The 13,796-nt window shown below is 40.1% G+C and overlaps 1 protein-coding gene across 2 annotated transcripts in view; it reads right to left on the bottom strand.

Moving 5' to 3' along the window:
• Nucleotides 1–4,252: 4,252 nt before the first annotated feature.
• LOC145400127 (colorectal mutant cancer protein) overlaps nt 4,253–13,796 on the bottom strand; it is a 122,282-nt gene continuing 112,738 nt past the window's right edge. For both annotated transcript variants that reach the window (XM_080272637.1, XM_080272638.1), the window contains 6 exons: nt 13,034–13,671; nt 10,544–10,808; nt 9,472–9,606; nt 7,562–7,752; nt 6,291–6,393; nt 4,253–4,488 (listed from right to left, as the gene is read on the bottom strand). In XM_080272637.1, coding sequence (XP_080128763.1) covers nt 4,393–4,488; nt 6,291–6,393; nt 7,562–7,752; nt 9,472–9,606; nt 10,544–10,808; nt 13,034–13,671 — 1,428 coding nt within the window. In that variant the 3' untranslated portion in view covers nt 4,253–4,392. The remainder of the gene's footprint in view (nt 4,489–6,290; nt 6,394–7,561; nt 7,753–9,471; nt 9,607–10,543; nt 10,809–13,033; nt 13,672–13,796) is intronic.

The following is a 13,796-nucleotide window of genomic DNA, read 5'->3' as shown; positions in this document are numbered from 1 at the left end:
TCTGTCATGGAATGGCTGTGGTGTAAGAGTGATAGTGTGAGTGGTGGTGTATGAGGTTGGTGGGATGCTAGTGATCTCTTTGGTGATGGAGTCAATATGGGGTTCCACTAAAACAAATAAATAAATAAATAAATAAATGCATCTTTCCTAACATGGTGAAGCTAGCATTTCAAGTGATAACTGGCAGCAGTGATGTTACTGGAAGAAGGCACAGGGTATGGAGATGGCAGGAGGTAAGAGGAATGGAGGAAAGATTGGAACTGTGGCTGAAAGGACAGAACAGAAATAGTCACCTAGTTACTCATATATACTGTTCACATACAGTACAAGATAGTGATATCAGAATTAAATTACTGCACAAATGGTGACTACTGCACTGAACTCAGTAAAAATTCATAATAATAATAATAATAAAATGAAGTCATACTGTATACTGAAAATTAATTTCAACATAATTATGGTGTTTGTACAAGCTTTTTGGAGAAATGGTTGATGACTGTACTGATGAACACACAAACATTCATCTATTAAGGAGATATAAAGATTAAATGTACAGCACTGGGATACAGTGCTTTCCACATTATCTGTACTGTATTACAAGTTCTGCCTTTCTACCTGTTGTGTGTGTGTGATATGAGTTTGGCTGCTTTTCACAAAAAACAACATTTATACTGAAGGGGCCTACCTAGCTATCTTTATATAGCTCTGTGGCTAGAGTGAGGAGTGGTTGGAAGAAGTTCAGGGAGCTGTTGCCTCTCCTGACACTGAGAGGGCTCTCCCTCTGGGCTAAGGGATCTTTGTACGTGACATGTGTTAGGGGCGTAATGGTGTATGGTAGTGAGACCTGGCAGTAAAGGAAGAAGATACTCGTAGTCTCAAACATACAGAAATGACAATGATTAGGTGGATGTGCAGTTCATCCATGAATGTGAGGTCTGCGCGAGGAGGGGACTAGGTTTACAATGGAAGAGTTGAGAGGAAGGATGGGACTGAAGTGTACTGGTGTCGTGATGAAGAGGGGTAGATTGAGATGGTTTGGGCATGTGGAGGGGATGGGAGATGACAACTGGGTGCAGAAAGTGAGAAGTGTGAGTGTTGAGGGTAGGGATGCAAGAGGCAGACTGAAAAAGACCTGGGACGAGGCCATAGAGTGTGACCTCAGGGATGAGGGACTGAACAGGGAGGTTGCCAGAGATCAAGCAGCATGGAAAGCCACCATTAGGTGACCAAGACCAATGCAAGCAAACATGTTGGAGCCTTATAAAGGAAAAGATTTAAAGGGAAGGATGTGTGAAGATGAATGAATACAAATATTACCGTAAAACATTCTGTGAGTTACTGTAACGCAGGATCCCAAACATCTGTTTCACACAGGTGCAGTACCATATTTATATACTGTATAAGAATTCTCCTCATTAAACATACACCAGTGTATATAAAACAAGCAATGTACTGCAGAAAAGAAATATCATCTCTTATACATACATGTTCATAATGTGCAGGTGCTAGCTGAGATCTCAATCATGCTAAGCAAGTTTGAGATATAATGATGTTATAGTGCCCAGAGGGGCATGGACCACTCACCCACTCTTAGATGTTCTGGCCTATAACAGCCTAGCCTCAAGCACCCAAACCTCAAAGAGATAATGGGACTGGCCATTACCATTTATACCTTGCCTGTTCCACAAGTGCGCATCGCTGCATGCAATAATTTTTTTTTTTTCCCAATATCCTGCCTTAATTTGCAGTTTTACATTGTACTACAACTGCTCAACCTACAAATTTTCCTGGGGATGTCTGTGGACTGATCATACATTACTTCCAGAATCATAATTTTTCTAAACAGTCATTAATATACCTAGATCTAATGACTGAGAATATTATGAATCATGACTATGCAGTACTGTACTACACATAACCAAATGATACTGTACTGAATAGTATTTTTAAATGCAGGGTGGTCAACACACTGTGCATTCCTAATTTCATGTGTTGCAGGAACAGCTCAGTTAGCATTACAGGGTACTAATGTCTACCCTCCATCATTTTCTACCTCCCATAACCCAGATTCCTTATGTCCATTACTGGGTATCTGCTTGGTTGATTCATTATTTCATGAAGCAGCCTAAATGTTTGCACTCCTCACACCAACAGACTGAGCTGTCCCTACAACACTCATGATAGGAGGAGCAATTTATGTACCACCAAGTATTTACTATCCCTGTAGTGATATTGGCAGTAAATATTGGTATGTATATGCAAAATTACCAGTGGTGTTTTTTCTCTTCTTTTTACAAAGTATAGCTATTTCTCTGATTCTTCTGCTAAAGCATTATACATTACATCAACACTGTTACTGTACTTGGTTACAAGGTCAAGTAAATACTGTATTTTGCAAAGGAAATTCCTAAGTTTCTGCCAATGATATATGATTCCTATAATTGCTGCTGTATCCATTACTGTAGAGGGTTTGCACTGACATCATCAACCTTCAAAAGTGCTAGATGCATGGCCATGCTGGAGGCATAAAAATACAGTTTAAACTTTCAAGCACCAGTACAATAAATCTCCAACTAAAATTCTACTTTAACCTTGTCAGCTGACTGTAAATGACTAGGAAGATAGAAGAAAAATCAAACTGTTTACACGTACTGTACCTGACTAAATTAGCCAAACAGATACTGATATTAATAACTTTTTTGTTTTCCACCTTCAAGATTTTGATTCAAACGAACTAGTCTTAAGCATCTCTTTTCCTCATGCTATGTTGCAGTTTTTCTTTCACTGATTTTAAACTATCTTCAGCAATCTGTCTCTCCCTGATTTTGGACTATCTTCAGCAACCTGTAGAATTCTAAGTATTTCTCTCAATCCTCCCTATTATGACAGCTGTGGGCATCACAATAATTCACCATTCTTTCATTATACACTCAGAAACTATAAACAATATGAAACTGAAAGAGACCTGCCAGGCCACTAGCTCTGTGTGCTACTCTACTGCCTCCAATATGGCCAACCTTCAGTTTGATGATATATGAAAACTCTCTATACTGTACATGAAAGTGATATTGGGAAAACTGTGGCATTAGCAAGTCATTACCGTACTAGCTTCATCAAGAGATTTCTCTAAGTGTTGCCACTGTTCACTTTCTTCCCATGAGAAGAGGTAAGGAAATATGCTAAAGGATATTTGCACATTAAAAAGGACTACAGTACCATACCTTTCCCACACAATATGCTGATGCCACAATAAAAAGACATCCCTCTTCAGCACCTTGTACTGTACACTAGAACGAGAATGCCAAAGCAAATAAGCCTATAACACATTCATAGTACACAGAACACTCCTGGCAGCTATTTCACGTAGCAAAAACTTTGTACTCAAGACATACTTCTATAATGCTTTTGGACTAGTTTGGCACTAATGCAACCTTCTATTATGTAAATCTTCTTGTACTGTATTATTTTTGTTAACTTCTTATAAGCAAAAAGTATTACCGTAAATAATTCCAAAGAAATGTAATCTGACCCAAGATTCTGGCAATTACAGTACAGCCTATATGTATTTCAATATTCAGAGCTCACTTACGAATTCTGGTAAATAATCTTAACTCCTTACTAAAACATAATAACAACAGTAATAAATGCAAACACTTCACCCATTCAACACCTCACAGCCATCAAGATACACTACCTCAGCTCTCTACATGTTAGGAGTTACTTGCTAAATTATTTCATTAATAATGAAAAAAAAAAAAGTCAGTACTGGCTGGAAAAATGAAAACTTCACTAGAGGTAATTAAGAAATGTACTGCTTACAGCATTATGAAAAGAACTGTGCATATCTGATGATCTCTACTGTGTATGTCATCACAGCTCCTAGTAAAACAACTTTACCTTTGCACATACTGTAATACATACCATACAATACCAGTAATCAATTATGGATTTGGACATGAACCTAAGCTGATACCAAAGCCAAACACAGCAGTTCTTGCTAGGATAAACAAAGACTGTGATTCCTTGTAACTTGTAGACTGGCTACACTGAAAAACAGCAACTCTGCTGTAGATCTGCAGCTTTAGTTTTCATGACTTCCCTGATTCACTTTCCTGAGGAAAGAGCTCATCCCACCATATAAAAGTCCAGTACATATTTTTCCTTTACATGCAGCAATTTATGGACACATAAACCAATTACAAAACAAAATACTGTATAGCAAACATTGAGGTAAAAAGTTGTAACAGTTTATTACTTCAAATGCAAGTGTCCTCCAATGACTACCATTAGCTATATGAAAAACTGTATTTCAGGGGAGAGAAAGAGAGAGAGAGACAGAGACAGAAAGAGAGAGAGAGAGAGAGATACAATGATATACTGTACTTAACAATATTAGAGTGATGTCTCACTGGCAGTTGAGATCATTTGTGTTTGCTTAGAGCTTGTTTCTCCCTCCAACATAGATATTTTTTGCTTCAAAACACGAACCTGCAATAGAAAAATGTGGATCAGCCAGAAAATAATGCATAATACGATGTACACTCTCCCAAAAAATTATCGGCACTTTTACAGCAGATATCATTCTGAAACATGGATGAAGCATTGTGATATATAAGGCATCCTGTAATTATAAGTGAAAATATTATCTTTGTTAAGTATTAGACCTCAAAATTGCAAAAAGAGACACTTACTGGGTGATATATGCTTTGAGGAACCACACTCATAGGTTCATGTGTGTCTGCGGAAGTTGCTCATTTTCACAACCATCATATCCAAAGGTGCCGATACTTATTTGGGAGGGAGTACATTATTATTTTGTATAATTACTGTATTATTACTCTTAATGGAACATTGCATACAGAACATATTACTATCACTGATCAGTGTCATGGATGTTAATGTTATTAACACAACTGTTTTTATGATAACTTAAAATCATTCTACTAATACAGTGTATTAATACTATCTGGAGGCATATACTGTACAGAAAAATCATTGATATACACTGTCCAATTACCCATGATTGGTAGATTTTAGAAAGTAACCCACTATTTACTGGTCTGACAGGGTTAGGGCCTAATAACCTGTATAGGCCTACTATGCTCTTATCACCTGATCACTCTTGTTGAAAAGAATATCACACTGATGTTGCACAGCAACATCAACCAGGTTCTTAATATACCATATGTGTGAACCTTCCTCCTAATTACAGCATCCTCATAAACGAAACTCTTGTGTGCAATTCAAGCATCTGTTATCTCCACTGCCACACCTGTATCTCTAAGTTGCCTCTAGAAGAAAGTTGCCTCTGGGGGAGGGGAGAGAGAGAGAGAGAGATGGAAAAGTTAGTACAGTACAGTATTTCAAAGACACTGCAGTCAATACCAGGGAGATAACCTGTACTACATATGTGCTTGGGAATGTATATCCAATTTGCAATCATTCTTGTGTGAGTTAAGATGCTATCAAGGCTCCTTTTTAAACTTCTACTGTGGTATTATTAACAACATCCATGGGGTGTCTGTTCCAGGTGGAGTGGATTTTGCGCATGAAAAAGTTTTAATTTAGTATGCTGGTGTTCAATCTTTCAAATTCCACCTTCCAACCATGGCTGCAACTTTATGTTGAGACTAAGCAACTTTTAAAGGTCAAGACTGAAACCCCCTCAGTTATCTTAAACACTTCAGTGAACTGGACTTGTAGTCTGCTACTTTTTTTTACTTCTCTGGCAATTTTTACTGTTCCTGTGCCTGGAAAAGTCCTGACATTCCTGTTATTTATACCCCTGTGGGACTTTCCAAAGTGGGACTCCTGTCTCTGAACCAAAGAATCACCAATCAGGGATGTCTAGGTTTCCTTGGCATCCACAAGACAAAATCTGCTCATGTTACCTTTCTTAACCTTCACTGCTTGTTACTTCTGAGACTTTCTGCAGTTTTCATCATGCACTGTATCATTCAGATTCTCTTCCATCTTCAATGGTGTCAGGGAGGGGGTAGATTCATTCACTAGCTATGCAAGGGCACTGAATCCATTTGAGATGCTTAATCCATTTTTAGGATTCTTGAGCTGGGTGTTTCTCCTTCTTCTGCCTACTGCATCCCAGCCTTTGAGGCCATTATCATCTTCAACTGGAACCAGTACCATGTTTTCACTAACAGTGGTAATGTGCTGAGAATTTTCTGTCTTGCCTTCTGCTACAGCAGAGGGTGGGGATCTGACATTTTTCATGTCTGCTTTACAATCTTCAGACTCATGATTTCATAAAGTAAATCAGTTAAGTCACTCACCTGGTGGGCATGTCTGTCCATCATACCCATCATCTGCTCTTCCATCCGTTTCACTTTGAGAGCATATTTCTTCTTTAACCGATCTACAGCTGTCAGAAGTGCACTGTAAAAACAATTCAACAGTTAACATAACTGTTCAGTATGACTGCCTCACACACACACACACACACACATACACACACACACACACACACACACACACACACACACACACACACACACACACACACACACACACACACACACACACACACACACACACACACACACACACACACACACACACACACACACACACACACACACACACACACACACACACACACACACACACACACACACACACACACACACACACACACACACACACACACACACACACACACACACACACACACACACACACACACACACACACACACACACACACACACACACACACACACACACACACACACACACACACACACACACACACACACACACACACACACACACACACACACACACACACACACACACACACACACACACACACACACACACACACACACACACACACACACACACACACACACACACACACACACACACACACACACACACACACACACACACACACACACACACACACACACACACACACACACACACACACACACACACACACACACACACACACACACACACACACACACACACACACACACACACACACACACACACACACACACACACACACACACACACACACACACACACACACACACACACACACACACACACACACACACACACACACACACACACACACACACACACACACACACACACACACACACACACACACACACACACACACACACACACACACACACACACACACACACACACACACACACACACACACACACACACACACACACACACACACACACACACACACATTTATATGAAAATGGTAAAAAGCCAGTCTCCTATTACCCCTTGCAAGGTACAGGGGCTCGACAGTAAGCTATCATATTAGTGTAGGCAACTGGCTTACACTGCAGACGGCATTACATGACAGAATATCCTCCAGTCGACACTTGTAGATGGGAACCAGCATGAAGAGCACACAGCCTTCAACCTCGTCACTATTTATTAAATTACCTGGAGGCAAAATACTCATAAGCCCTGTGCTATGATGCACAGGTACAAGTACTATATTTGCACTGTGTCTGAAACAGTAGAGTCACAGAAAGTAATAATATGCATAACTTCTTCCTTACCCATTTGCCTTTTTAAGGTCATTTATGAATTCTTGTGACTGAATATGCCTGGCCTCAGAGTTCTTGGTAACTTTTTCCAAAGTGGTAACCAAATCCCCTACGCGCGCCTTCAACTGTCTCTCCCGTCGCAGGGCCTCCATGATTTCTGGGGATGAGGAGTCTACACCACTGTCACCATCACCTTCAGCATCCTATGGAAAGGAAATATATCCCTATTACTATATTTACACACTGAATGCCTAGACAATAACATTTCTATAATCTGTATTCAAAAGCAGCAAAACTTTATCAATTTTTATTAAAATTATTGTGATATGATTGATGATTTCTAAAAATAGTAGACTTTGCTTAAACATCAAAACTGTATAACGATAAGGGCATTTCACCCAAGTACAGTTAGTAACAAAGATATGATTGCATGTAATGTATTTTAGAAATTAAAAGAGTGTATAAGTTGGAGTAGGCTAATTGCCTATGTAGATAGCAGATAACAGTCCCGTTTATCTTCATGCATCCTGATTGAATATAAAATTACCATCTTCCATTTCTTACGCCCTTTCATCCATAATTCTCTCTAGCACATTTATCATGTGTTTTGTCAGTTGATTCTATTGTAATCCAGTGCATCATGTTTCTTTTTACTTTCCATGGTATAGGTACCATTCTACTTGTCAATAATCATGAATCTTTACCTCTTCCCACACTAACTTACTTTATTTGATATTACCTTTTGTTAAAAAGTCTGTACTAAACAACAGAAACTGCATACTGTAAGAAAATTTCACTGCTATCTCTTAAAGTGACTTGCCAATTTTCCCCCAATTTACTATATTAGTTATTAGGAAAAAGTTGTCATATTATTGGAACACATCCTTGACTTATAACAAGAACTATTTGTACTTCCAACAATCCCATTGCTTTTCCAGTCTTCATTTCTGTGACAGTTCTTCTTAACTCGTCTTCGTGTAATTGGTACCACTGGTCTTTCCATGCTTTTGATGTCAGCTAGTTCATTTCATTTTGTTTAGTTTTTAAAGGTTCCAACGTGCTTGCATGCATCGGCCTTGGTCACCTAATGGCGGCTTTCCATGCTGCTCGATCTCTGGCAGCTTCTCTCTTCAGTCCCTTATCCCTGAGGTCACACTCAATGACCTCTCCCCAGGTCTTTTTCAGTCTTCTTTAATTAAGCTGCATCTGGCAATGAATAAAATAATCGTTCACCTGCATTTTTTTTTTTTTTTAATTATTCTCACCTTTTAATACACAATCAATTTCATCTTGCCTCATTCCAATATCATCATCATCTAATCCTGTGTTGCCCCATGAGGAGCGTAGGAGCCTGGGGCTAGGCAAGTTGGTCTGACATTTAAGATAAGAGTGACCAGCCTCTCATCTCTGAGTGGCATTACATGAGCAATAGACCCCAACCACCCTGATATAAAACTGCACCGGCTCAATCCGACTGGAGTGCCCTAATTACCCACTAAACCACCAGGTGCCATAAATATTGTTTGATCTCTAGCCTTACTTCAGCTATTCAGTACATATTCTTTTTTTCTTCTTCTTTCACTTCTATGCCCTCACAGACTTTCACACCTTCCTTTATTAACTTACTACTCTTTTCACTTCCCTGTCCATAGTCCTCCATATCTCTCTGGCCTATATGCTGTTCTTCATTTTCCATTCTTTACAAGCCTATTCTTTTGCCTCTGTCTTCATTACCTATTATCTTGCCTCAGTTTTCTTTACTTATTATCTTGCCTCAGTCTTCTTTACCTATTATCCATTCATTATAAGCCCTCTTCTTTCTATTCCCTATCTTTCTGCCTCAGTTTTCTTTATCTAAAAGTAACATCCTGCATTCCATTACATAATGTTCTCCTGGCAGTACATGAATCAGTTGGTATCACCTGACTTCCTGGAGGTCTGAGTTGAGCCAGTTCTGATTTAAGGTGATCGATGGTAGCACAGTAAGCAGCAGCCTGTGCCTCACACGTCCCCACACGCAGCTCCAGCCCAGCCTTCTCACGCTCCATCAGATAAACCTAAAAACAGTGTTATCAGTCCTCACAAAATCATCACATCTCTCACTAAATCATGGCTGTCATCATCATCATCACTATCATCTTGACTCAATTCCATGGGATGGTGGGAGAGATCCAGAAACAAGAAGAGAGTACAAAAGCACAAGAACTGTTAATAAAATGCTGAGCAAAAATAAACTACACATTCATTTAATCACCATTCATGCCCTTGATATTCCTGACTCCAAGACACAAACAGAATGATCCACAGAAAACTGTGCTTTTTAATACCAAAAGGAATGAAACCATCTCACTGACTCCTGAGTTAAAAAGGGGGTATTTTCCAGTTCATGTGCATCATCATATTACTTCCTCCACTTCCAAACCTAACATACACATTCAGTTACATTATGCATCCACTTTATTGACTTTCCATGTCTGCTCCTACTCTAATAACTTCTCATACAATGTACTGTATACCTTTTTCATAGCATTCTTCACATCCACTCAGTGTGACCAACCCATCAAAGAACATTCTCTTCTGCTCTTTCATCAGCATACTTCCTTACTCCACATCTGTTATGGATCTCAAAGTTCCTAATCCAATCCACCCTACCCATCCCATGTACTTTCCATAACAATCTCATTTCTACTGGCCTTCATTCTTAATTTTTGATACTCATGTCATTCAAGTCTCCAGTAATACAGTTTATACATTAAGTCCTCAATGCACGTTGCCTTTTTTTATAGCCTTTTTTGCAATGATGTCCACAGTAAGTTATGGACAAACCACCTGTTAAAGTTTCACGGCAACCTATATGGCTGCTTTACCAATTTTCCCTTAAGTACAGCAACCAGTAGCACAAAAAAAGTTGAGATATTTTGGAACATCCTTCAGTATGTAATTAGGGTTTTCTGTAAAAAATTGATGAAATCCAAGAGGAAATTTTCATCTAACCTGTGCTCTTAGTTCTGCTCTGTCTTCCCTCATGGCAGTAAGCTCCTGCATCAACACAGCATTCTCTAGATCCAGTTTATGGGCATCCTGCAGTGTTAGCGGGTAGTGTCTGGTCAAGGGGTCAACATGGAGAGACTCTAGGGGCAGAACAGATGCAGACACTTTACTTCGTTCCTCTCGCAATCTGCTGATGGTGTCGCGGAGACGCTGTTCTTCCCCACGGCTCAAGTCTGAGTCAACACCACTTGAGGTGGAGGAGGTCGTGCTATGAGATTATGAAAGGCAAAATGATTAGGAACTTGCTTAACACTGTCAGTAAGATGATGTCTCAAATAATCAACTCTTGTTAGTGTCAGATGATTCTTCTGTGTAGGAAGAAGGTTCTCATAATAAAGAGGTTAATGAAAACTAATATAAACATTTGTCAACATTCACAAAATTCTGAGCCAATCCAGAAGCCTTACATTTACTATTAGCAGGTAACACATCAACCTCTTCATATATCAGACATGAAATATCCTATTCCTTACCATTTGTCACCAGCTTCACTTCTATCCCTGCAGCTCTTGTTTTCACTTCTCTTATAACCACATCCATATACAAAATGGTATTGTACAACTATTGTGATATCACACATCCGTCTCACTCCAGTACTGATACTGAACCAATCACTCAACCATCAACTCTTTCACAAGCTTTGGTACAATTACAGAAGCTCTTTACTGCATACAGCAATTCTTCTTCCACACCATAGCCTACATATGACACCTTCCATAACTCTACTCTGTCCACTCTGTCAACTGCCTTTTCCAGATCCACATATGCCATAAAATTCCAGACAATCCATCTCATGTGTTTTCTCTACTATCTTTCTTACAGAGTTCCTAGGGAAATGGAAAGTGGGCAATGAGAAAGTTTTGGATCAAGGAATGGTTGGTTTGTGTTGTTAAAACAATGTATGAGGGTGCCTACACTCAGGTGAGAGTGAACGGAGGCTCAGGTAATGTTTTCCATGAACGTTGGCATACAACATAGGTGCTTGAAGTTCTCTCACGTGACTTCAGAAATGGACTCCCATGAGAAATGCTGTATGCTGATGACGGTGCTAAGGACAGGGAGGTGTAGGAGAGATTTACAAAATGGGGAGATGGAATGAGGTAAAAGGGTTTGAGAGCAAATGCAGATAAAACAAAAGTGATCATATCTATGACTGGTGGGGGTACTGTCACAGCAGAGGAAGTGTGGCTAGTTTGTCACAAAGATATGGGAAGTAACTCCATCTGTGTAATGTTCGTGATAGGTGGGCGCATAAGAGATATAGTGGTATTAGAGGCAGACTGCACAATAATGTTGATTTAGTGTATGCGGTATCAGGGAGAGCACGTAGAGACTGAGAGGTGTGAAGGGAATGATATTGCAGGAGAGACTCTGGAGTGTGTGGAGTTGTTACATGAGGGACATAATATGTGCTGGAGGTGGGGCTGGTGCTAGCTCTGTGGCTAGGGTAAGGAATGGTTGGAAGAAGTTCAGGGAGCTGCCTTTCCTGACACTGAGAGGGCTCTCCCTCCATGCTAAGGGGTCCATGTATGCAGCATGTATTAGGAGTGTTATACTGTATGGTACTGAGACCTGGGCAGTAGAGGAAGAGAACAATCATAAGCTTAAATGTATGGAAATAATAATGTTTTGATGAATGTGTAGTGTGTCCTTGAATGAGAGGTTTGGGGGGGGGGGTTAGGTTTGGGGCTGAAGAATTAAGAGGAAGGAGGGGACTTGAATGTATTAGTGCTCTGATAAGGAAGGGTAGAATGAGACGGTGTGGGCATGCTGACAGGATGGAAGATGATAGGTGGGTGTGGAAGGCGAGAGGTGTGAAAACTGAGGGTAGGGTAACAACAGGCAGACCAAAAAAGACCTGGGATGAGGTCAAAGAGTGTGACCTTATAGGGCAAGGGACTGAACAGGGAAGCTCCAGAGATCGAGCAGTGTGGACAGCCACCATTGGATGACCAAGGCCAATGCATGCAAGCATGCTGGAGCCTTTATAAACAAAATGAAACAAAATATTTAGTCTGCACTCCAAACAGGGTATTTAATTTATACTCCCTTATCACTTCTGAAACCATCCTGTTCATCATTCACCTGATATTCCAACACTTGTCTTACCACCTCTATCACTGTTTTTCTATTAAAACAGTACCTTGCTCACAGAACTCAGCACACTTACTCATTCCACAAATTTTTGCACTCACTTCAGTCACGCTTTTTTTATACATAAATTCCCTCCCATCTGCCACTGATACATGCACTTCTACTTGAAAAATGATGTCATGTTTCCTCTGAAGAAATCACTGTACAGAGGTTGGTCATAGTACAGCTGATGTGTTCTATGAACTGGAAGGTAAACCATGTATCAAAACCAACTAATTACCTCCTGACAATTGTTGGAAGCTGTTGAGAATTCACCCCGACTTTCTGGCAGTACCATACCTTGTGTTATTGCTCGTTCCAGCCTCACTCCAACTCTCTGTATCAGACTGAGCTCCTGATCTTTGCAGACGAGACAAAAGATGACGTGCTACGTTTTCTGTTGATCTACGTTGCTCTTGCGCTGTCTTGACCAATGCCACAAGATCTTCTTGTTCATTATTACTCCACCCACTCCCGGTGGTACCAGGTCCCTTCACTCCAACACCAGCAGCCTTACAACTTGCTAATAAAAGGCCAATTTCACTTTCCATTAGGGCAACATACACTTCATAGGCCTCTATAGTCTGATCTAAATTTGTTACAGCCAGTTGCAAGGCTACATTATTTGACTCAAATTTAGATATTAAAGTACTTAAGTGATCACAGTGAGACTTAGATTCATTAAGGGTAATGGCTAGGACATCATTCTGTGCCTTCAAATGGTCTATTTTTGCATGGAGTCTCTCTATTTCCACTTCAAACTCCTTTAGCCTTTCATGTGGTGCAAGAGTGCCCCCTGCTGTGGCAAGGGCATGATAGAGTTCCTGGGCATCACTTTCCTCCTGCACCCCTGCCACAAGCTGCTCTGCCACTGCTGTTGTCCACACTCCCACACTGCTCAGCTCTGAACCAGTAATTCTTTGGTCACCACTCTCAGCCTGAGACAAAAAAGTTTATATTTGTAAAGGAAGAGTTGCAATTAAACCAAGAATTAATGTTGATATGCTACTTTAAATTTTTATCTACACAATGTGTAGGAGAAACTCATTACTTTGGTACAGAC

Source organism: Coenobita brevimanus, chromosome 51, assembly GCF_032717465.1.
Source record: "Coenobita brevimanus isolate Jiangsu-jjx chromosome 51, ASM3271746v2, whole genome shotgun sequence".
Taxonomy (NCBI): domain Eukaryota; kingdom Metazoa; phylum Arthropoda; class Malacostraca; order Decapoda; family Coenobitidae; genus Coenobita; species Coenobita brevimanus.
Note: the sequence above shows the minus strand (reverse complement) of the source record. Positions and strands in the feature narration are given on the sequence as shown.